This window comes from Haliotis rufescens, unplaced genomic scaffold (genome assembly GCF_023055435.1).
Source record: "Haliotis rufescens isolate VD_foot unplaced genomic scaffold, xgHalRufe1.0.p SCAF_1, whole genome shotgun sequence".
NCBI lineage: Eukaryota > Metazoa > Mollusca > Gastropoda > Lepetellida > Haliotidae > Haliotis > Haliotis rufescens.
Window position 1 is genome coordinate 77,813,518 of NW_025963779.1, and position 26,598 is coordinate 77,840,115.

General features: G+C 40.0%; 1 protein-coding gene and 2 long non-coding RNA genes across 5 annotated transcripts; all 3 read left to right on the forward strand.

Moving 5' to 3' along the window:
* Nucleotides 1-1,519: 1,519 nt before the first annotated feature.
* Nucleotides 1,520-6,654, forward strand: LOC125383203. 3 transcript variants are annotated; one of them, XR_007222700.1, is made up of 5 exons: nt 1,520-2,851; nt 3,780-3,985; nt 5,200-5,278; nt 5,563-5,814; nt 6,466-6,654. It is a non-coding gene; the product is annotated as an uncharacterized LOC125383203 (long non-coding RNA). The 3 variants fall into 3 exon arrangements; XR_007222696.1 differs by lacking the exon at nt 3,780-3,985 and having other exon boundaries at nt 6,466-6,649; XR_007222697.1 differs by lacking the exon at nt 1,520-2,851 and having other exon boundaries at nt 3,506-3,985; nt 6,466-6,650.
* Nucleotides 6,655-15,917: 9,263 nt separating this feature from the next.
* On the forward strand, nt 15,918-17,665 carry LOC124147829. The gene is made up of 4 exons (XR_006862888.1): nt 15,918-16,056; nt 16,291-16,384; nt 16,826-16,918; nt 17,541-17,665. It is a non-coding gene; the product is annotated as an uncharacterized LOC124147829 (long non-coding RNA).
* Nucleotides 17,666-19,669: 2,004 nt separating this feature from the next.
* On the forward strand, nt 19,670-23,664 carry LOC124147830. Its single transcript, XM_046518621.2, has 3 exons — nt 19,670-21,596; nt 22,334-22,561; nt 23,141-23,664. Exons 1-3 carry the CDS (start codon nt 21,521-21,523, stop codon nt 23,197-23,199), a joined length of 363 nt encoding a protein of 120 aa, XP_046374577.2. The 5' UTR covers nt 19,670-21,520; the 3' UTR covers nt 23,200-23,664.
* The last annotated feature ends 2,934 nt before the right edge of the window (nt 23,665-26,598 follow it).

Consider the following 26,598-nt stretch of genomic DNA (forward strand, 5'->3'; position numbering starts at 1 on the left):
GTGAAAAAAATGTATGTAATTAAAAAGTGACATGAAGAGGGAGAACTGACGTTTTAGAAGTTTTAAATTAATATCAAATATATCAGTGGATATGTCTAAATCAGAGTATAGTAAAAGAAAAACAATATTGATACATCCATGTATATGTATTTAAACCATATATGAAGGAAAGGTATATGTGAAAAAGAGAAAAACATTATTCGGAATAAGACCTGATGATGAAGGTTAAGATTACAATAATGGTACACCATTGACTTAAAGATCAAGCCATAACAGGACGTCTTGCATGTGCGCGCATTCATTGTAAAAACCTTGCCAGTGAGACTGGTCGCATGTTTGGGATTTCAGCCAATTTACAATGGCCATAATGCACATTATTTATTAATTTAATTTGTCTTATCTCACCTGGACACATAAATATGATTTTATGAGGTACCTTATTACGATATATTGGGACATATTCAAGACTGATTGATTCGTATTTGATATATAATGAATAGCAGGGGAACTTGACAATACACTAACAAGAGTAAATTGCTTCTTTCATTTTTTTACAATAAATAACATATTAAACGATCGACTTTTTCTGAACACATTTCAATGACATCCTCATATGATGATTGACCAATGAGCATAGATTAATCAACATTTACAAATTTGCAGCATTTGAAAGAAAACACATGTCAAGAAAAATGTGGATGAAAAGTGAAAACTTTTCCTCGTATAATGAATGGGTGAAGCCCGTGTTGACTTCGAGCACAGCCTTTGTCGTCTTTGGACGTTTTTACAACACAGCAACAGCATTTACAAGCGCACACATGGTAGCTAGCTCGAGCGCATTTTAGCCCGGGGAGGTTTTTTAAAAATTACACCAGCGAGCATCGAGTGTTATTGGCCATGTTCAGTCCAACGTAACACTGCTAACGCCATTGACCTGAAACCTGCTTACAAGCCCCATTGACTTCTCTCCCGTTAATCAAAGTATTTCTTGTTATGGTGTTATCTGTTTGTATTAACCCTACCCTAGGTAAACATATAATCATTCACTTACTCAACCTTATGATGGGGGCAAGAAGTAGTGCTGTAACATCTTTACATACAAGAAAACGGTGTTATCCACAAGCGTTTCATATATTCGTGTTTTACCAACTTCTAAATTTTTGTATGTCAGAATTCTATACTGTAAATCTTGAAATTAACGCGAGCGTGAATTAAATGCGAAAATGCGAGTGTAGGCATGGGCAACAATGAATGTGTGTAGGCATGGGCAAAGATGTGCAGCCTTAACCTGTATTCAATACCATGCAGGGATTCCTTGGTAGTAGTCAGCCACCAAACAGAAATCATACGCTTTGCACAGCGACCTCGCTATGGACTATGTACCTTTTAACTAAGGTGCATAGATTAGTTCTTATCTCAATTCACTCATTTACTGCAATGTGTCAGGGTCCAACACGGTCATTTGGATGGAAAGGGAAGAGAGGACTTGAATGTATGCGTCGCATTAAGATAGGTAAGATCTATCAATATGATATGTGTTACAGGGAATATATTCAGTGAGGGAAAGCAATAATCCCTGACATTTGTCATTCTCTGAATTAATTTTTTTCTTCCATTCTACCGCCGATCAGCTTATGCCAAAAACATAGTATGGGTTTGGTAATCACTGGTTAATGAAAACTGTTGGTGTTTCTTTCATTTCTTAAATACAAATTTAATAAAATATAAGAGACAAAATTATTTCCATAATTATTGATATAAAACGTTAACGCCAGAGAATTACCGGACGATAAGGTGAACGTACCCTACCCCACCGGTGGCACCCGTCACAAATACTTGTAAAGGAAAGTCGATTGTTCACCTGAAAAAAACACACGGAAAAATAAAGGACAAGTCGAAATAGAAAATTGCATCGAACATCATTTGTGTTACTGATGCGTCAAATGTCCATCACATATCTACCGTAAAACGTTTGAAAGCATCACTGATGCATGTGAGTTTGGTTTTACGCCGTTGTTAAAGGCTCGGGACACCAGCAATGGGCTTCACACATTCTACCCATGTCGGAAATCGAACCCGGGTCTTCGGCGTGACGAGCGAACGCTTTAACCACAAGGCTACCTGACCGCCCCCACTGATGCCTTGAATGTAACTTTGATCAAACAACTTTTAGGCAGAGTTTTATGACGCTCCTTGTTTGGCGAAATCTTGGTAGAAATAGGAGCATGTTGGATTGTACCTAAAACATTGTGAAATGAAGCCACCAGGCGCTCGAGCTGAGGCAATATTGCTCGACATAAAGGGAAAGTAGGACAACTGCACTCACAAAGATGAGTCTCGGAATCACATTGCCTTGTAAGACATGCCACACGTGCACCTGATCTTATCTCATCTGTTCCTGATAAGATTTAGTGTCAGTGCCAGAGGTAAAGTATTTTTATGAATTCCTTACAATGCTACATTCACTTTCAAACAGTCATGTTTCCTCCTCACGTCTACCATAAAACATGGTGACAATTTTACTTAGGCTTTGAATGTAATCGAATGCACTTGAATGCATTGAATGTACTTATCACTGAGGAGTCATTCTGCATTCGACTGTAGCCTTGTAGCCTAAGGCCATTCTCAGAGCTGCTGTACTGGCGGTTCTGGTATTCCTTCCTGAAAGTTCTTAAAATATGGATTGTTAAACGGATAATACTCAAGTCCCATGTGTTGAACGGGCCTTGTACAAAGCATCGGTATATGGAATAAGTAGTGAATAAAAAAAGGCATTTGTTTCAGAAGCAGAATGGGAAATTCTTCCTCCAGGACGGACATAGGAGAAACAAGGATGATAAGAGAGAAATGGGTATAGTACAATAAATTATTGGCATTTAATAGATAACATATTATTACTATGACATGTGTCAAATAAATTTTATTCAGTTTATATTATATTGCCCATTATTCTAAACAATAGAACGATGTAATATAAATTTATGTTAAATTGCGTATTTATTGTATGATCTTTTTCCTCGCCAATACATTGTTATAGGTACATTTTGAAATGTAATAATGTCATATTTGGGTTCAGTGTATGCAAGTGCTGATAGGGCATATGGTTAATAATAGTGTTCGCATACGTTATATTTCATTCTTTATTAAATATATTGTAAATAAAAGCGTCAAAACCCATTCCATAATCATAAGAAATCTCTGTCAAAAACAGAGTCGTTTGTACGGTTCCGACTACACCACGAGCATGTGTTTATGAATCACTATCAAATTGTATAATATCAGGTTCTCGCGAAAAGGTGAGCGTATCGTCATTAAACATGCATTCAGTTCGATTTAGTTCCCGTTATCTATATTGTGAATACACTTGGAGCCTGTGAAGATCCGAGTAGAGAATTGGTCTTCAGCAACCCATTCTTGTCGTGTGAGGCGACTAACGGGATCGGGTGGTCAGGCTCGCTGACTTGGTTGACGGTCATCGCATCCCAACTGCGTGGATAGATGCTCATGATCTCAATCGCTGGATTGTCTGGTCGAGACTCGATTATCTACAGACCGTCGTCATATAGCTGGAATATTGCTGAGTGTGGCAAACAACTAAACAAATAAATACATATTGTTTGATACGGTCCAATGACTCGTCGACGAATATCTGTTGGTTAAAGACAGACCCAAATTGGCATGGTAAACACTGGGATGTCTTAAAGGGACATAGGTAGGCTATTAGGACAACCATTGAGGATACGGCCTGTGTACATGGACGATAATGCCTGTCCACACAGATCACGAGCAGTGATAGAGTTTCTACGCCACGAAGCCATGATTACAACCTTGCCGTGGCCTGCTCGGAGCCCGGATCTTAATCCCACAGAGCACCCGTGGGACATTCTTGGACGGCAAATTCAACGTAGCAGTTCCTAAGTCAAGACTGTCAGAACTGGATTCTGCTTTACAGAAAGCTAACAATTCAACGTCTGATCTGCACATGGTACCTCTACATGTTACTGAGCCGTGTCAGCCTCTTGACATTAGGAATGACATTTCTAACATCCGCCAAATGAGTTTCATTGACATTTGAGTAACTGACGGGCAAGCCGGTTTTTTATGTTTTTAATTTATGTCAAAATGTGTGCATTTGTAACTTTTCAGGTTTTTGCTTGAACCCACCAGATTTCCAACGTTTATTTCCTAAATAAATGGAACTTTCAGTTTTTAATGTTGTCAGGCTGCTGCTTAACGTTTTGTTTTATTATATATAGATATATATAGATATATATATATATATATATAATAAAATAATAAAGTCCACGTTAGTCCATCATCTTCTTTATATCAGTTTCATACATAGTACTTTCGCTGTCTCATGACAGCTCTTCACACTGAAGAGCTGTCATGAGACAGCGAAAGTACTATGTATGAAACTGATATAAAGAAGATGATGGACTAACGTGGACTTTATTATTTTATTATATATTACATGTACACCGAGTGAACATTTACCTCATTTTTGTATATATATATATATATAGAGAGAGAGAGAGAGAGAGAGAGAGAGAGAGAGAGAGAGAGACGAAAGCAGGTCTGAATGTTATGCTCGACTGCCTCCTATTCTGGTGTGTGTTTACCAAAATGACATTTCTATGTTTCAAGTTCAAGTTTTTCAAAATTCAGTGTTTTCTTGCTATTTGTGTTTATTTGACTTAATTTAATTTTAAGATACACAGTTCCTTTCTTAATGTGTTTGTAGTTTGGCGCTATATTTCTAATGACGCCAATAATGTCGAATGAAAACGAGTTAAGTTAAAAAGAACATTGACATTGCGACCGTAATAATACACAAAAGGTGCACAAAACATGCCCAATCACAATGTTGTCGGCTCGATTGTTTTAAGCATCACAACAGAGATAATTAATCATGTCAACCATTACACCAAATATTCGTACAAATCTATTTTTCATTGCTAAATGTGATCGCCCATTGTACGAAAGGAATTATAGCACATTCTTCTTGAGATGTGCACCGTCCTTTCTGAAAGTGAACTGCTTACTTGTCATACTAAGGCTGCATCCTCGTGGTCACGATAAGATTTATAAAAAAATGAAAATACTCTATACAAAATGGAATATAATCCTATAATCAATACACACTATCAAATTACAACGAATGTTAACATGACACATCCCTGTCTTGATTTTTTGCAGTTTGACGAATTCCCAGGTACGAGCTATAAAACCTCAGCGCCTAAAAGCACCGTTTTGTGGCCATCATTTTCAACATCAGGTATGTAGATATTGGTATTTACAATAATTTACAATAAATATTTCGTGGCTTCCAGATTGGTGATCACACTCGCTCATATAAACAAATTCTTAAACAAATGTACCACACCATGATGTTAATTAAAAACTAAATCATAATGAAATATTAACCCCAGGATATATAGTTTTATGCATTCAAAGGCTTGGTGTTTTCAACCGAGTTTCTGATTCTGAAGTAAAAATATTATCATATGTGTTTTGTTTCGAGACAATGTCAATGATGTCTAGTTGATTAGGCTTCTTTAGCAGACTGAAGAACCTCGAGGTAATACGGAGAGCTTCCGCCATCTTCAGGTGCGTGTTGAACGGTGACACTATAGGCTATAGGACAGTGGTTCCGAAACAATCTACCACTGACACACTCAGACAAGACTCGCATCGCTGTCCATGGCAGGGAACGTGAGTTAACGATAACAGATGTACAGTTTGAGGACACAGGGAACTACGAGTACAGAGTTAACCAAGACTTGACCTCAGCTAATCTCACACTTAATGAAGGTAAACAGATAGATGATTCTCAAAACGAATTTGCGTAAGGCAATAATAATATTATTATTATTAAATGCCAACTGGCAATCATTGAGAAATTATTGGTATCTATAAATATTAACTTCCGCGATGATACGGTCGTTAAATTACCTGTTTCAATCACAGGAGGGTGATATGATTTGAAACCCGATTGAACTGTCCATGGTAGAAATAGCGTTACATGCCCTTCGTCTCTATCCGTATCTTTGAACTGTCATTCCTGTTTAAAATGAAATGTATGACCGCAAACTGATGCATGTGTGTGACACGAAATTGCGTACATTTACGTGGTTACCTGTAGCTGATCCAGATATGTGTTAAACCGTGAAGATCCGGGGTAGAATAGGTCTTCAGCAACCCATGCTGGCAGTCAAAGGTGACTATGCTTGTCGTAAAAGGCGACTAACGGGATCGGGTGGTCAGGTTCGCTTGACTTGGTTGATGCATGTCATCGCTCCCAATTGCGTGGATCGATGTTCATGATGTAAATCTCTGGATTGTCCGGCTCAGACTCGATTATTTTTAGACCGCCGTCATATAGCTGGAATATTGATAAGTGCGGCGTAAAACAACTAATCAAACCAAACCAAAACCAGATATTTGTTCTATTTCCTATTTCAGCCACATGTGTCAACAGCATGTTGAACCCGCCCCAGCCTGCAATGCGTCCAGTGTGAGAACAGAGGGGCCTTGAAGAAAATTACATTTAACAGAATTATTAAAGAGATTTTTTCATTTATTTTGAAAAGGATTTGTTAATGCAAATACTCATTTTTTCAATGAATCATCCTCTAAGAAATATGTGTTATTTTCGTTATTTCACGTATTTGAATTCAGTCCTGTGTAACCCAAACATTTGACACGATCCACAAAGTTTGAAATAAGGAATGCGGGAGTGAGTTGGGTTTAACGCCGCTTTTAACAGTATTCCAGTTATAACACGGCGTGTCAGCTTAGTGTGGGAGGAAAGCCCGAAATGATGCAGGTCTCAGACGTTTACCACTTCGGTGACACCCACGAGCACGGGTATGGTGCTGACAAACCTTGAAACATAATCGGGGCGAACCGGGATTCTAACCCACAACCATAGGTTTCTGTCATGTCCAAGGGACGCAACTCTGCACAGCGAATCGCGGCGCCTTAGACGACTGGGCCACCCGTGCCCCCATTGAAATAAGGAGTTAACATATCGAGAAAGTTAGTTTGATTTAAGAGCACTTTGAACGCTATTTCAGTTTTATCACGTCTTGATGAGGAACGAAAGTCTTAAGTCGTGCAGATATTAGGCGTTTTCCACTTTGGTGAAACACACAACCACGGCTCTGATAACCAATAAACATAACCAAGGCGACCCAAGATTCGAACCAACGATCATAGGGTTTCTGGGCTAAGGGACATAACAGAGCACAGTGACACGTCGATCAGTATTTTGTAATATAATTAATCTTATTCACAATCAGGTGATACCTTTAACAAGTCACTTCTGAAAGATTATATGTATAATACCAGTGATTCTCAAAATGTTTTGAGCCCAGCTTACTTAAACCTTAAATATGTTCGTGTTGAGTGCGGCGTTAATGAACACACAAACGAATATTTTCTTGAGCTTTAATTATTTTTCAACATAGTCCCATGAAGTTCAATACGTTTGTTTCATCTCTTGTCCCGGTCAATTGTCATAAACTTTATAGAAGGCCAAATCCTGGAGTAGATACTTGTATCCACATTCTCGAACAGCAACCATTGCAACATGATTGGTGAACTTGAGCATTATCCTGGAGGAGAACATCACGTTATTGACGAGACGCTCTCGCTGATTGACATGCAAAATTTTCTCAATAGGTTGGCATAATATTCACCATTCACAGTTGTTCCCGTATTTGAATAATCGATATATACTATCACTTTGCTGTCCCAAACGAAAGTGGTCGTAACCTTCTCAGAGGATCCAGTTGCTTCAGACTTCTAGAGCTTGGTTTGGCTCCCGGGGTCATGGCGATGGATGCAGGCCTCGTCACCTGTCACGAGCCAAAACTAAAATCCAAGATGTGTTTGGTCAGCTAGTGGTTGAAATCAAATCGTTGTCGGCTTGATTGTTTAAAGCGTCAGACAAGTTTGTTTGTTTGTTGTTTAACGCCGCACTCAGCAATATTCCAGCTATTTGACGGCGGTCTGTGTAAATAATCGAGTCTGGACCAGAGCAATTGGGACCGATGACATACACCATCAGACAAGTATGTGCGTCATACCCTTTTTATAACAGCAAATATTAGTACAAATCGTTTTATGTTTTTTATTCCTGAATATGATCGCCCATTACATGAAATGAATTATACCACACCTCTGCAGCATGCTTAGGAAGCGTGGTGTTCTTTCTGTAGCCGAAGGGCGGTAAGGTAGCCCAGTGATTAAAGCAGTCTCTCGTCACGCCGAAGACCCGGATTCTATTCCCCACATAGGCACAATGTGTGAAGCCCGTTTCTTTGTTTGTGACACATCGTGTGATAAAGCCTTTCCCCAAAAGTGTCATTTTACAACAACTCTATCAATAACAGAGGGGTTATTACCGTAAACATGGACATACATGGTGGACCTTCCCTCTATGAATGGATGCAACTAAGATACTTGTTCTTTGTCGCCGCACTCGGCAATATTCCAATATTCCAGCTATATAAGACGGCGGTCTGTCAATAATCGAGTCTGGACCAGACAATCCAGTGATTGACATCTTGAATATCGATCTAGGCAATTGGTGAACGATGACAAGCATCAATCAAGTCAGTGAGCCTGGCCACCCGAACCCGTTAGTCGCTTCTTACGACAAGCATCGGTTGCTACTGGGAGCTCTTACACTGATGCGTGCTCCTTTTTACAAGTGATAGGAAATAACAAAGAATATCATTGGTTGGTTGGTTTATTGTTTAACGCCGCACTCAGCAATATTCCAGCTATATGACGGCGGTCTGTAAATAAATCGAGTCTGGACCAGACAATCCAGTGATTGATATCGGAAGCATCAATCCACGCACTTGGGATACGATGACATTCATCAACCAAGTCAGCGAGCCTGACCACCCAATCCCGTACGTAGCCTTACGACAAGCATAGTCGCCTTTTACACCAAGCATGGGTTGCTGAAGACCCATTCTACCCCGGATCTTCACGGGTCTCCCTTATATCATACATACGCAGTATTTTCTTCTTGTACCTTTAGATTACTTTACACTGAAGTTGTTTGGCATGTATTCTTTCACCAGGATCGCTACATGAATGAGTGTGTGAATTTAGTTTAACGCTGCATATGAAGAGTAATTCATTAATCTCATGGTGTATCAGCTTCATGAAGGAGGAAAGCAGGGAGTGATGCTCGGACGCTTATCACTTTGGTGAAGCTATTGAGCTGACAAAACAAGAAAATCATTATGCGAACTCACAATCATAGGATTCTGCCACATCAAAGGGGCGTAACTATGCACAGTGAATTACGGCGTCACGGACACTGGGTGCTGCCCAATCGAGAATTGTTGAATTTGTTCTAGATTAGCTTTCAAGTTTACATTGTTAACACATCGAAAATGTATCCAGTTATTAATAGCATCATTTTTCTAGCTTCATCATATACTTTACTTGACCTAATGATTGAATTAAGAAATTTATGTTCAAACAGGAAACCAGATGCAATTACCCTTCCAAAGTCTCCCTTTTATTGTCTCAGAGAGTATTACATTAAACGAGTAACAGCATGTCCCGAATGTATCTTTTCTGCGCCTCATCAATCGGGACTGCTTGAATGAACGAATATAAATGTTCACCAAGGCTTTCATAGTCAGACAGTTCACAATGAATGGTTAAACGGTAATGTCTGATTGTCGATTTTAACAATCTCGTGCTTTTTATTAAAAATACTTTTTCTCAAATGACCAGGAAAGAATGTGACCCAATATTAGCTGACCAAACCGCGATGACATCTATCTGCAGGATTTCTGTGAAATGTTTCTACTTTCACTTTCGACACAATATGTCTGCACCATGAGCAGTCATTTGCATAACATATGTACACGTTTTATGCACATGTTCTGATTTTTACCTCCGCATATACAGACCCTAAGTTACAACAAGTGGTTACGGTGTAGAAGTAAACGCCCCACAGGTATATCATTCCATTTTAGCGCCACGTCACAGTAGTATACGTGGCTCTATTTTTATCAGGACTATAACTTTAGATGGACATTAAATGCGACAAAATACTCCATTTATTGCGTTTATCGGGGTCAGAGAAAACAATAATCGCTTGTGTTCATACTATAAATATGTACTTATTCCAGCGTAACATCTGGTCACAGATAATAACTTGAAAACTCGGAATAAGATTTTTAAAAGTAAAATATGTGGTGATACCTATCTGTTGAAATGTGGTTCAGTGTGGCTGTACATAACTGCACACAATCATTTCATATATGGCACGGTCCGATGGTATGGAGGCTATATCACAAAGCCTAAGCAAAACTCAAAATAAACCCCAACAACCCAAACTCAAAATATACAAAAAAAAGCCCAAACTCTGTGATCCTCATACCGATCATTGACCGTGCTATTGTTACATAAATTTGTTTAGCACTGTTCTTGAGTATGGGGTGCACAGCTGACAGCATTTTAAAGCCACAGATGTACTGTACGAAGCACGTCGAAAAGAAGATAGTGCATGGTGATGAATAAGTGAGCTTGATTTAACATTACTTTGAACAATAATGTCACGAGAGGAAAGCAGGTGTGAGACGTTAAGTGTACTTGAGGTTGCAATAATTTGTGTAAAAATACCATTAATTTTAATACTTCATGACATCGGTTGAATAATTATATTCACTGTACACTGTTTTGCACATGTTTGAATTGTCAGCGGATTTCAACGATGATCGCGTGTACGGTTATGTGGTACAGGGTTTATACAAAGGTATCATTTGTACAGCCATCTATTCATCGTGGGGGCGGTCGGGTAGCCTAGTGGTTAAAGCGTTCGCTCGTCACGCCGATAACCCGGGTTCGATTCCTGACATGGGTACAATGTATGAAGCCCATTGCTGGTGTCCCCCGCCGTGATATTGCTGGAATATTGCCAAAAGCGGCGTAAAACCATACCCACTCACTATTCATAGTGAGTAGCATCATGATAATGTTGTTATATTTAGAATTCACGGACCAAATGTTATTTCTGGTGTTCTGGTCTAATATATTTCTATACTGGTTATAGACCAAGGGTGTCCACTACCTTATTTGTATCGTCATCAATAACAGTACCGTGTATATTTTAAATACCTTCATATTAATAAATGATGTACTGACAAGGGGATATTCTTTCCAGCAGGGGGCACGGGTGGCCCAGTCGTCCAAGGCGCCGCGATTCGCTGTGCAGAGTTGCGTCCCTTGGGCACGCCAGAAACCTATGATTGTGGGTTCGAATCCCGATTCGCCCCAATTATGTTTTTTAGGTTTGTCAGCACCATACCCGTGCTCGTGGGTTTCACCGAGGTGGTAAAGCTCTGAGACCTGCACCACTTCGGGCTTTCCTCCCACATTAAGCTCACACTCTCACTCACTCTTTCCAGCAGGTTCTGCTTTAGTTTGGGGGTCGAAGACTACTTTTCAAACAGTTGTTCAGGGCAGGACTGCTGAGATAAAAGACGATCGAAGAGTGATCAGGGACAGAGACGAAAATGTCGAGTTAATGACCGTTTGAGAGGTAAGTTATAATGATGAGATGATTAAATCTCATAACGTTATACGTCATTGTAACACGGAGGGAGAAAAAAATACCTCAACAAATCAATGAGTGGAGTTCACTCGCAATGTGGAAACATGGACAATAACGTTGAGATATTTAATGCCTTGATGTACAAAGGTATATTCTTCCACTGAACACTTATTCAAAAAGATGCAGTTAAGAGAAATGGAAAATGCCACAAGTGAAATTTATATAATGAGTCAGTTTGATTTTACGCCGCTTTTAGCAATATTCCAGCAATATTCCCGCAATATCACGGCGGTGGACACTAGCAATGGGCTTCAAACATTGTACCCATGTCGGGAATCGAATCCGGATCTTCGGCGTGACGAGCAATCGCTTTAACCACTAGGCTACCCGACCGCCCGAAATTTGAATTAGGTAGCGCGATCAATAAGTTTTCATGAACATATAAGTTTCATGTTCAACAAATGCCGGGCACAAGGTGTAGAGTCTATTTTAAGAGTGATCGGCGGGTTGGGATGCCTTCCAACCTCGATTGCCATAGGTAGGATACATGCAGGTAATCTCATGAAGGTTTTACGGTGATGTCTAGACATAACTCTGGTATATAAGGTTGTGGGCACAACTCTGTTTGAAACAGTCTACATCTTCACAGCTTGTTGTCATTTGCAAACCATCTTAATCGCTAATGTAACCCTATCGTGTTAATCGTCTGTAACGGGCGCGAGGTATTCACTTATTATAGTGAGTCCGGACCAAAGGTAGCACATGTTCACAGAAACGAAAGAGAAAGTAGAACAGGTTCGTGTGGATAAACATAAAGGCTATTATCCGCATAAATTCTTAGCAGCTCACAGGTTTACCCGTGATTGATTTCAAGCATGCGCGCTTCAAGCGGAGTGCTCAGTAACCACCTGCGACAGGAAGAGTGAGTGAGTGAGTGAGTGAGTTGGGGTTAACGCCGCTTTAAACAGTACTCCTGTTATATCAAGGCGTGTCAGCTTAGTGTGGGAGGAAAGCACGAAGTGATTCAGGTCTCAGACGTTTACCACTTCGGTGAAAACCACGAGCACGTGGTGCTGACAAACCTTGAAACATAATCGGGGCGAACCGGGATTCGAACCCACAAACCATAGGTTTCTGTCATGTCCAAGGGACGCAACTCTGCACAGCGAATCGCGGCGCCTCAGACAACTGGGCCACCCGTGCCCCCGTATCATGTTGAAGACGATCAGCATGAAAAAACTTATTTCTGGAATCTTATCCCTGTTTACATATTTACATCGTTTACATATGGTTTACCAAAATCAAGACCTTTCTGTCAGGGATTTCTACAGCTCCATCAAACGGCACTCCTTGGATGTGCTGTCAGTATTTCAGTTTCTCTCGGACACAAGTGAGTGTTTTCTGACATCTATAGACATCTAGTCCGACTGACGTCTCCACATGCTTGTGAAATAAACAGCCCCCTGAAAATTGAAGATTACCGGAAGAAACTGAAGATTTGGAATCTGAAGATTTGCCAGGGATATCGATCGCATCAGCATTTTCATTCAGTGAAGATAAATTATAAATATTTTAATAAACACATGCTACGTGTTGTTTTAAGTGTGTGAAATTGTCAAATGTCTTGAAAACGGTTTCATATAGAAAGTATTGTCAGTATTATGAATGGACGTTATATTTCTAGCGCCACTTAAACCTCGCGCGTGTGTGACTGAAGGTGAAGGCCAAGGTAAATAAACCGGATTTGCATGTTACTTTCTTGTTAAGGTGGTCTGTATTTAACCGTAAGCAACGTTTACACAATGTCATGGCTTGCTGAAAACCAACGTCTACGCACTTTGGGTATGCCGCAAACAGGAATGGCGTTTAAAAGTTTAAAAGTTTAACGTGACAATGACGTCATATTGGTCATTTAGGCTCTTGCAGACTGTAGTCGACATATTACTACAGAAATTTAACCCCAAGTACCGTTCTGTATAACCAAACTGTAGCCCAGTTACATTTCTGTAGGCACAAACTACGTCAGCTAGGCAATAAATTTACGACAGTCTATTTTACAATGCATGGAATCGGTTTCAGATTGGCTGTCATGTAGACTCGCATGTGTAATATGACGCAAGGGTTTCTGTTACCTTATCCTCTAAATCCCAGCATCAGCGCCATTAATAACTCCACGCTTGGAATTTCTGTATTTCAATTTTGGGTAGGGTACATACATGCATACATAAAGGTACCTACATGTAGGGTACACTTATTAAGTACCTGTGTGGACAACCCCAACAGCTCCGTTAAGTGACGGAATTAAGATATGCCTCGCACTGTGTACAATAACGTGACGTAGTACAGATGACAAGGTCAGGACATTCACAATTATCATGCCTTCCCCACATGAGGGGGGGGGGGGGGGGGGGGGGGGTTAAAGCCTAGTGGTTAAAGCGTTCGCTTTGTGTGAGGCCCATTTCTGGTGTCCCCCGCCGTGATATTGCTGGAATATTGCTAAAAGCGCCGCAAAACCATACTCACTCACTCATACTCATCCACCACATGACTTCAGACAGAAAATGAATAATGAATAAGATTAGACCTTACGTGAACAAATAAACCCATGACCCAATTATTTCGGACACCGGAAATCGGACGCTGACTTTGGAACGTTTCTATATAATTAAGGAAACCGTACCACTCAATCCCTATATTTCGTTAATCCAGAAATTTGAATCAAGATCACCAGTGTCCCATGCTTGTCGCAAAGAAACCGACAAATGATTGGTCTGCGACTGGACTAATTTGGGAAGCACCGTGCTCCGATGGCGTGGATCGTCGCTCATGCTTTTAGGCATTGTTTTTGTCTGAGTCAGACTTGATGTACAGGGCCCCGTTCCACAAAGCGATCTTAGGGCGACGTTGATCGTAAGACAATGATAAAGTATGGGAGTTACGACCAACTTAGGACTAAGATCGCTTTGTGGAACGGGCCCCAGGTCGTCAAGTCGTTTTTCAGTTGGTAATGTAAGTATTACCCACACGGTACACTATGGTGTCGCATATTCTGTACGCCGTTGTTTTAAGTACATTGTTCCGGAGAAAATGCGAAATTTAGACATAACGTCTGTCATCTGTCTCGCAATGTGCCTTAAACTATTCCAAACAAATTTTATTGATAGTTTATTAAAATACTGGCGCATGATTGACATGCAAACGGATTTTGGACAACTCCCTCCGAGATTTGCGTGAACTGTGTCACTTTCGCTTTCGGTCTTCACAATACAAAGGAGTCTTTTACAGAAAGGTTTTGTATATGACAGTGGAAAATTTCCGCATGTGTCAAACGAAACCATCACGGCTGACAAGTGTGGTTACAGTTGAATAGAAGTAGAAGTCCCATTGCTATCAGTGCCACGTCGTGGCTGTGAACGTGGCGCTATTTCCATCTTGAACAAAACCTTGCTGTTGACATTTTACACGAACAAATATTACATTTACAACGTTTAGAGGAGCTAGGGAAAACAATTATCGCATGTTTTTATAACTTAAATTTGAAAATAATAAAGCCTAACACCTTTTCACAGATTACATCTTGAAAACTGAGAATAAGGTTAAGAAAAAATCAATATGTAGCGATACCTATCTGTTGAATGTGGCTCGGTGTTTCTGTTTATAACCGAAGATCAGCAGATAACATCCAGCACGGTTCGATGGTATATATGGGGAGGCTATATCACAAATCCTAAGCAAAACTCTAAAGAAACAAACAAACAAAAAACGCCTAAACTCTGGGATCCCCATAACGATCACGGACCATGATTTGGATACAAAAGATCACAGGGGTTTGTTTAGCTCTGTTCAAAGCCTATTGTGCACAGTACACAGTTTGTACATGCTTGAATTGTAAAAGTATTTATAATTGCGATGGATATGTTTTCCGAACAGCTGACAAATATTTAATCCTTTTAATGCAACAGTAATAGTGATCGTATTGACAACTGCCAATTGTATGGTTTAGTATATTATCGGGTTTCTAACAGTGTTAGCTAGTGCTCCTCCTCCTCCAAAGAAATCCAAGGTTAGCAGTTCCCGAGCTAATGCTGCAGATCCAAAACACCGGCAACCACGCATACGTAGATGTATGGTGGGCAATAGTGTCAGGTTAACAACAAAGAACTGAACTACTCAAAATACACAACAAGCCCGGTCCACAGAGTCGGAAACGAAAGTGAAAGCAACAGGGCTGGAGTCGTCAAGAAATAATAAAACTGAGCCATTTTGCCAACATACAAATGGTGTTTGAATCATGGGTTTTACTTGTATTATTTATAGAAGAGGATTTGCCACGTGAAGAACGTGTAATATTAGTAACTTATTCCAGGGCTTTTCCGACATAAGATAGCAGCATATGTAGGTGGAGCCTTCGACACTACCTGCGAGAAACCCACGGTGAAGAACACTTTAACATTGCAGCAAATGTAAGTGTACAATTTGTCCCAAATATTGCGTGATTTGTCATTATAACAGCCAATAATGTGTTGAATTCTTTATACGTTTTAAACACTTTGGACACTTGTTTTTTTACGGGTTAGTGTAGTGAATGTTTCTAAATTATGCTAATGTGTATAAGATTTCATTATGTACTAGCATATAAGTGAAACCTTACTCATTTTGAAAAAAACCCAGTCGTCATTTGTGTTTTCTATTTACAGAGTTGTCCTTCTTTTGTGCCAAACACAGTCATGTCGAAAACGGCCCTTGTTCTATGTCTACTTCTCGTCAGCTCACTGGTTGTCAATACCAGAGGTGAGATGTCATCACTTATATCATAGCTATAGTTGGAATCAAGCAATGTGCTCTTCCTTTACTAGAGGTTACTTATGATTATTGTAATAGTTTTTGCCCTTTGTGTATAATAAAGTAATTCCATATCATTATGGAAAGAAATCAGAGAGTTCACAATTTTTCATTTACTTTGTATAGGCCTGGGGGTTAAAATGTTCCATAATACTGGGCTTTTTACGACAAAAATAAATTGCCCAAGACGATTCTTGAAAAAAATAATTATGTTTCAGACCAAGCAGTTGGTTATGCAGTTGTTTCTTGAATAAAAAAAGAATAACATATCGTCAGTCCCTTAGACATAATATGATGTCCTTGCATGTAGCGTATAAGATTATTCTCACAAAAAGATGTTTTTGTCCTTAGCGTAGATGTAGCTGCTGCATTACAAATGATGTTTTTCAGGAAGGAACAGAAAGAACAAAGCGGGTACAAATGTAGCAAGCAGAGAGTATTCATTGACAGAGCTGGCGGCAAGGGCAGCGGCAGGATATATCGGTATGTGATTGGATTGATATTAGTCATTATATGCCGAGTGTTTAAATGTCTTCATTGAAGCATTTTCACCCGTTTTGTTTTACTTTGTACACATTAGGTTTAACTAGTAGCCATAGTTTCAACGGAAATGATTTTCAGCCTAACAGCCCGTCATCGGTGACAGCATGTAGGGTTAAGTGGCATTGCGGTAAGGACGTTCCCTTCTCCACACAAGTGTCAGTTTGTGAGAGGAAAGCAGGTGTGAGACGTTAAGTGTACTCTAGGTTGCAATAGTTTGTGTGATAAAACCGTTAATTTTAATACTTCATGCTATCGGTTGGATAATTATATTCACTGTACACTGTTCTGCACATGTTTGAATCGTCAGTGGATTTCAACGAGGATCGCGTGTACGGTTATGTGGTACAGAATTTATACAAAAGTATCATTTGTTCAGCCATCTATTCATCGGGGGTAGCATTATGATAATATTAATTTTCTTTTTAAAGTCAATGTCCAAATGTCTCTAAACTGTTGATAGATCGAGGGTATCCACAATTTTCTTTGTATCTTTATAATAACATAACAGTGTATAGTTTTAATACCTTCATATTATTAAAGAAGAGATATTCTTTCCAAACAGGTGATGCTTTGAAGTCGGCAGTCAACGACTACTTTCCAAACAGCTGTTCAGGGCAAGATTGCCATGATAAAAGAAGAAAGAAACATTCACATGGACCGTGACTGTGAATAAAGATATCAAATTAAGCGTTTGTGGTGTAATTCATAACGATGAGACCGGAGAGACGGAATAACCTCCACCAATCACTGAACGGAGCTCAGTCGCAATGTGAATCTATGAAACATGTTACTGTATGCGGGGACAACAGCAATGGTTATAGATATTACAGTTTTCTCTACACTCCAACAACACATTGTAACTACGAACTATGTATTTGAGATTTGTCTGTGTTAATGTCCTAGTACCATTTATAGGCGAGTATATTTACAAAACACGGATTTGTATCTATCTATCTGTGAATTCCATATACTTCAAACTTAAGTTACAACTTACGATAAAACGGATCGTTGATCGTTGTTTACGGCACAATCAACTGCGATTCGATGACGGCCTGTAAAAAATCGAGTCTGGGTCAGAAAAACCAGTGATTGAAATTACGAGCAACGTTCAACGCCTTCGGAGGCGCCTACGACAACGACATAGATTGGTGGGTGCTTATTGTATCCTTCAATCCCCACGGTGATTCGTATTTTAACAATAATGATATGGTAGGGTAGGGTAATTTTCGCTAACACCTGGTGTCATCACTGATCCATTCATATAATTTACCTTTTGCCTTTTACCCCCAATGAAATCTGTTTCGGCGGATACATATATTATCTAAGTAAAGAGGTTGCTGTTGAACAACGATAGTATATGCAAATAACTGGACATACTGTAATAGTCAGATGGTGAAAAGCGAATTTCCTAAATCCCGTGGGAATGAACGTGAATCTAAATCCAATTTTCTCTCTCTCTCTCTCTCTCTCTCTCTCTCTCTATTTCTCTCTCTCTCTCTCTTTCTCTCTCTCTCTCTCTCTCTCTCTCTCGTTTTATTGCAATATGGATCTTGATTATCGATCAGAACGTCTTGTAATATGAGTGATAGAATCTGATTGATAAAGAGGAGGAACATAGAAGGGTCATAACAAAATAGCCACTGGTGGCGTTACGATCTAGGTCACCCGAGTTGATAGACGTATATTGATGGGTCATTTGTGAAGAAACGTAGATGGCAAATGTAGGGAATTAAGGAATGTAGGGAAATATCTTTTTTCATTTGAGTGCTCTTTAACGATTATAAATTACGTTTGTGACTGTTATGCTTCAAAAATGGACAAAAAAGGCAAAACAATTATTACAAAGCTGATCGCCCGAATATTTGAGAAAACGAACGCGCGATCAAGCTGATCAAGGTTGGACCGAGCAACATAACATAAGGTAGTTCGGGGACTATTATGACTGCAAAGAAACCACCTAATGTATTATGTTATGAGTTCTAACCGCAATATTATCTTCTTTTGACAGCTTAATTGATTTACTTGAGTTTATAGCAGGGGCCCTCATATTTGTGTGGCAGTCCGATACGTGGGTGTTGCCGATACTATTTTTAGACATCCTTTCAAATGTCGCCAGCTGGTGCACTGGCTGGAGGTGAAGGGCAACCCTATTGAGAACTGAGTAGTTCCGGATCTCAATTTTGTTTCTGCAGATTGAGAAAAAACCCATTGAGCCCTGATTCAACGGTAGCCAATCAAAATCGCGGAAAATAGGATAATACACATATTGTGTACATGTAATTATTACTTTGAAAATCAGCTCCAAAAGAATTTGAAAAATGCGACAACACCCTTTTTCATATTCATACGAATATATTTCGATTGAACGCTACCATTTACATTGTGAGCAAGTGTTTATGAAGTGTACGAGAATACTAGATTTGGGCAAAAATGCCGCCGTCTCGCGATCTTACGTTCTCGTGTTTTTATCAATTCTACCTTTTCTCAAAACTTTTGAACCAGAAAATGCGGAATTTGAACATTTAACATTGTGACAACATTGAACAATATCGTATTGTACCTTCATACAATATTCAATTGAAATACTACAATCGAATGCCGGCGCATGTTTCAACACGCAGATCGATTTCTGAGAACTCTTTGCTGTATTACAGTGAATTTTGTCTACTTTCACTTTCGGTTTCGCAATAGAAAGTTGTATCAAGAGATGTCAGGAATATGTTAGCATACAACATCTACACATGTCATACAACGAGACCATCATGGCTGAAAAGGGTGCTCACAGTTGACTAGGGGTAGAAGACCCCTCGGGGACGTCCCATTGCTGTCCGTGCCACGTCATGGCTATTTTCGTGGAGCTATTTTCATCTGGAAAAACAACTTGATGTCCACAATTAAGGCGACAAAATCTTACATTTATTGACGTTTAAAGGAGCCAGAGAAAACATTTATCGCATGTTTTTATACCATAAATGAGTGAATAGTCCAGGGTAATACTGTTCGATTGATTAGATCTTGACAACTCGGAATTAGATTAATAAACGTTAATCATCTTGCAATACCTATCTGTTGAATACGGTTCAGTGTGACTGTATATAATGTTGCACCAGTGTATCATTAGTAGCGCGGTCCGATGGTATGGGGGGCTAATCACGAAGCCTAAGCAAAACAAAAATCAACAAAACCGCCCAAACTCTGTGATCCCCATACCGATCATTGACCACGTTTTTAATATAAAACAGGAAAATATGTTTGATTTGAAGAATTAAGCACTGGTCATCATGGACTAAGGAAAATAACTATGTCATCCATCCCACTCGTCCAGTGACAGTGGCCAGTAATTAAGAATGCCTCCCACAACTGTTGGCACATTCCTCCAAATAAGAGCTTGGCTGATTTATTTAGTTCCTGAAATTGAGGCATCCTGAGGGTTCCTTAAATACTCGTAGGTTTAACCTGAAGCATAATTTTATTTCATGGACTATATATTTGTCTGTTGTGCTAAGCAAACGCCGCCTGTTCAAGTACTCATGTTGTTTAATGTGACTGGCATGTTGTGAGAACCCAATGTTTTGAATGTGACTTGCAGGTTGTGAGTACACATGTTGTTAAACGTGACTGGCATGTTGTGAGAACCCAATGTTGTTGAATGTGACTTGCAGGTTGTGAGTACACATGTTGTTGAATGTGACTAGCAGGTTGTGAGAACCTAATGTTGTTGAATGTGACTTGCAGGTTGTGAGTACACATGTTGTTGAATGTGACTGGCATAGTGTGAGAACCCAATGTTGTTGAATGTGACTTGCAGGTTGTGAGTACAAATGTTGTTAAATGTGACTGGCAGGTTGTGAGTACCCAATGTTACCAAAATTGACTGGCATGTTGTGGGTACCCTATGGTGTTGAATGTGGCTGTGGCGGGTGTGCAAGTACCCCCATGTTGTTGTATGTGACTGTTGCAGGTTGTGAGTACCCTATGGTGTTGACTGTGACTGTGACTTGTTGGCGAATGTCATCGTATCCCAATTTCGTGGACAAATGTCCATGTAATCAATCACTTGATGGTCTGGTTCAGACTCGATTATTTACAGACCGTCATTTAGATTAAATATTGCTGAATTTCTAAACAACAAACAGACACACATAACATTATTTTGCCATATATTCTTTCACCAGGATCGATACACGAGTGTGTGCCTTTGGGTTTAACGCTGCTTTTAAAAGGCATTTTAGTTTTATCACCGCGTATTAGCTTCATGTGCGAGGAAAGCGATGCTGAGACATTTTCCACTTTGATGATACCTAGGACGAATTATAATTCATCCAACGATGGCAAAGGAATATGTTGAAGTTGATCATCAAACATGATTGAATATGTTCCAATGATTTAATTCATTGTATTAGTATGTTGTGATTTAACGGACCTGTACTTACAAGGAACATATTTATGTAATTTATGGAATCTAATCCTTTTTGCATGTTTACATTGTTTACATAATATCTTTTAAAACCGGCCCTTTCGTTGTCTTTTTTTCCAGACATTATGTCTCTCTCCGATTCTCGAGCGCTCGTGGTATGTTACCTGCTCCTTATCATCTCCGCGGGTGTCGGTGCCAGAGGTGAGTGAACCTCCATATTACCTTTCATGTTCCGGTATGAACAAGCTCCGTCAAAAGCTACACCTTGGAAGTAGTATCGGTATTTCAGTTTCTCTGCGTCACAAGTTAATGTATTGTGATCTTAGAAGATACCTAGCACATCGGTTGATCCCACATAGGTCATGTGACATAAGTATCCCCTCTGTAGCCGCAATTCGTTTTCTCGGTCGAGACGTCAGACACGTCTTTCTTTGTAGGACCCTTGAAGATCCGGGGTAGAATAGGTCTTCAGCATCCCATGCTTGCCGTAAAAGGTGACTATGCTTGTCGTAAAAGGCGACTAACGGGATCGGGTGGTCAGGTTCGCTTGACTTGGTTCATGCATGTCATCGATCCCAATTGCGTGGATCGATGCTCATGATATTAATCACTGGATTGTCTGGTCTAGACTCGATTATTTACAGACCGCCATCATATAGCTGGAATATTGCTGAGTGCGGCGTTAAACAACAATCCAATCCAATCCAATCCAATCTTTCTTTGTAGACCACCTATATAGCCCTTGGGATGTTTACTTTACATTTAAATGGATGACATTGAAGGTGTAAGGGAAGTCCGTGAATATAATATGATTGGGAGTTGACGAATGTCAATGTACATGATCGCCAGAGTAGGATCTCAAAATTCTTACTTACATTGCAGAAAAGAATTTTGAATTAGAACCATAATTCATGAAAGATGTGCATGTATAATTTCAGATGACGATGACGATGGGTTTTGGAGCTACCCATTGTTTTGGGTTCCTGCCGTTGTGGGTGGTGCAGTAGCAGGTGTGGCACTGGCACCAGTTGCACTGACGGCTGGACTGGCAGGAATGGTGTGCACAGCGATATGGATGACAGCGGGCTCTGCGGCAGCGGGTGCCATGTCAGCAGCGACAACGACGGGAGTTGGCGCGAGTCTCGTTGGTTTGGCAACGTCTGTAGGTACGTTTGTTCGATGTATCAGTGGAGTAGGAGTGTTGTCTGTTGCTTTGAACAAAGCATTGAGTCTATTACGTATAGCTAATTAATGAGCCTATGAAATATGTTACAATTATCGAACAGGTGTGCAAACTAGCGATCGTACCATTTTTACGTTTTAACTTCATCACTGATTTACCCACGGTCTTAATAATAAAAAAGTTTTAGCCCTTGATACAATTGATGTGAGCATTTGTTGACTAATCTTTGTTTTTTCGTTGACCACACTCTTGTCATTATGTTTTCACAGACTGGATTAAATGGTCAGATTCTTTGCATGTATTAGTTTCTTTATCACTTAAATAATTCGTATTTTCTTAAAGGGACAGTGGGGTAGCCTAGAGGTTAAAACATCTGAATTCTATTCCTCACACGGGTACAATATGTGAAGCCCATTCCTGGTGTCCCCCAAGGTGATACAGATATAATATTGCTGAAGGCTCGGTACATGACTACTGACAGTCTAATACTTGAAACAATAATATACATCGGTTACCAATAATCAACTATCATCTTGCATCTTATGATTTTGTTTTCTCACAGGGGCCGCTGGCGTAGCTGTGGGCACAAAGGTAGCATTTGGCGCGGCCGAGCAGCCGTAGGCTACGCCGCTAGCTCTCCCTCGGGAGAAGAACGAAAAACAAAATAAACGAATATAAACTGACGATATCAGCTGCTTGCTAGGCGCAAATACACTTCCTGGTGGCCCAAAATCAACCAAATTCAACCAACTACTTGTCAAGGATTTCAAAACCTAAGCGCTTGTGATCATATCATGGTCTCATGCAGTTAAACCCCTCACACCATGCATGGCAACATAACCAACTGTCCTGATACTTCAAGAGCTTGATATTTGTAAATATTGTGATAATTATGGTAAAACGATAGTACCGTCTCTGTCACATGTGGAATAGTAACCCTGTGTAAAACATATATATGAACATGTTTGGCATTCATCATGAAATAATTATTCAGAAACTGAAGTATCAATCATATATTGATAATCGATGTTTTGCTGAACAATCGCCAACCATGTATGCTTATCCACAATAAAGCAGTTGACATCCCTACAAAGCTTTGTTCTTGTGTACACCACTTCTTAATCCTTATAAAAAACTTCTTAGTTCATAGTGAAAGTTATTCATAGACACATGCTTATGATATGGTTAGGATGGCAAAATGAGCTCTCCTTTTAGCAGAGATGCTCATGATTATCGCAATGGTTCTGTCGTTTTATTTTTACTTATGTCACAAAATGTAGTTTGTATCCCAATCGAGCGGGTTCCTACATCAGCTCTCAAACATTTGAACCCTTGATTCTCATTGAAAGTGAACACCTTTCTATCTAATGGTACATGAGGTGGTTATGATGAAGACGACACATTCTGTATCAATTCAAAGTTTTCTGGTTCAGTTGCAAGGAGGAGTTTGTTTGTTTGTTTGTGGTTTAACTCAGCAACATTCCAGCTGTATGACGACGGTCTGTAAATAATCGAGTCTCTACCAGACAATCCAGTGATTGACATCATGAGCATCGATCCACGCAATTGGGATACGATGACATGCATCAACCAAGTCACCGAGCCCGGCCACCCGTTAGTCCCCTCTTACGACAAGCATAGTCGCCTTTTACGGCAAGCATGGGTTGCTGAAGACCTATTCTACCCCGGACCATCACGGGTCGAAAGGAGGAGGTCACTATGAACATGTTTGCATATTGGCCGAGTAAATCAGGATATGAACAAAGTCCTTCAAGTTCTCACATGGGACTCTCTTCATGGATTAAAGCACGTAGTTGTATCAGCTTCAAGTCGTAGCAGTAAAAGATACGTATCTCTTGTCACCTACATAGGATCTGCAGGTAGCTTTGAGTGGATAGTTAGAAAGTGAAACTTACTAAAAACATTTTCTGTGGGTATTATGATATGATATGATATAAACCCCATGTTGAAATTCATTACAATGTTTTCTGTGTAAGTCAATACTGTTGTATGGTGACTTCAGGTGTGAGGTGAAATGGGGTTTAACGTCGTGTCCAAGATTATTGCACTTATATAGCGACGTTCATGTACGTGTGTGTGTTTGTGTGTCTGCTTGTATAAGTCCGGACTGATGCCGATTTATAGTGCTAGCTGACTGAGATACCATGCCGCAGTTTAACATGAATACCCCACTCAGACACAGTATACTGACTCCGAGCCGACCAGTGCTTGTTTTAGCCCCTTAATGCAGAGCGCCAGACAGGGTAACAACAAGTACCATTTGGTATCTTTTGGTATGACGCGGTCGGGGATCGAACCCCGGACCTTCCGCTCTTCGGGCGGACGCTCTACCAGTAGACCACGGAGGCGGTCTGTGAATTCAGAATTAGACTTAACAGTCGTGGGTGGGTAACTGATAAGTCACCCGAGTTGATAGACGTGTATTGTTGGGTCATTTGTGAAGAAACGTAGATGGCAAATGTAGGGAAATATCTTTTTTCATTTGAGTACTTTTTAACGATTATAAATTACGTTTGTGACTGTTATGCTTCAAAAATGGACAAAAAAGGCAAAACAATTATTACAAAGCTGATCGCCCGAATATTTGAGAAAACGAACGCGCGATCAAGCTGATCAAGGTTGGACCGAGCGACATAACATAAGGTAGTTCGGGGAATATTATGACTGCAAAGAAACCACCTATTGTATTATGTTATGAGTTCTAACCGCAACATTATCTTCTTTTGACAGCTTAATTGATTTACTTGAGTTTATAACAGGGGCCCTCATATTTGTGTGGCAGTCCGATACGTGGGTGTTGCCGATACTATTTTTAGACATTCTTTCGAATGTCGCCAGCTGGTGCACTGGCTGGAGGTGAAGGGCAACCCTATTGAGAAAGTAGTTCCGGATCTCAATTTTGTTTCTGCAGATAGAGAAAAATAACATTGAGCCCTGATTCAACGGTAGCCAATCAAAATCGCGGAAAATAGGATTATACACATATTGTGTACATGTAATTATTACTTTGAAAATCGGGGGGCACGGGTGGCCCAGTCGTCTAAGGCGCCGCGATTCGCTGTGCAGAGTTGCGTCCCTTGGGCACGCCAGAAACCTATGATTGTGGGTTCGAATCCCGGTTCGCCCCGCTTATGTTTCTAGGTTTGTCAGCACCATACCCGTGCTCTCGGGTTTCACCGAAGTGGTAAACGTCTGAGACCTGCATCACTTCGGGCTTTCCTCCCACATTAAGCTGACACGCCGTGATATGACTGGAATACTGTTAAACGCGGCGTTAAACCCACCTCACTCACTCACTCACTCACTTACTTTGAAAATTAGCTCCAAAAGAATTTGAAAAATGCGACAACACCCTTTTTCATATTCATACGAATATATTTCGATTGAACGCTACCAATTACATTGTGAGCATGTGTTTATGAAGTGTACGAGAATACTAGATTCGGGCAAAAATGTCGCCTTCTCGCGATCTTACGTTCTCGTGTTTTTGTCCATTTTACCTTTTCTCAAAACTGTTGAACCAGAAAATGCGGAATTTGAACATTTAATATTGTGATAACATTTAACAATATCGTATTGTACCTTCATACACTATTCCATTGAAATACTACAATCGAATGTCGGTGCATGTTTGACACGCAGATCGATTTCTGAGAACTCTCTGCTTTATTACAGTGAATTTTGTCTACTTTCACTTTCGGTTTCGCAATAGAAAGTTGTATCAAGAGATGTCAGGAATATCATGTATGTTAGTATACAACATCTACACCTGTCATACAACGAGACCATCACGGCTGAAAAGAGGCTCATAGTTGACTAGGGGTAGAAGACCCTCGGGGACGTCCCATTGCTGTCCGTGACAGGTCATGGCTATATTCGTGGAGCTATTTTCATCTGGAAAAACAACTTGATGTCCACAATTAAGGCAACAAAATCTTACATTTATTGACGTTTAAAGGAGCCAGAGAAAACATTTATCGCATGTTTTTATACCATAAA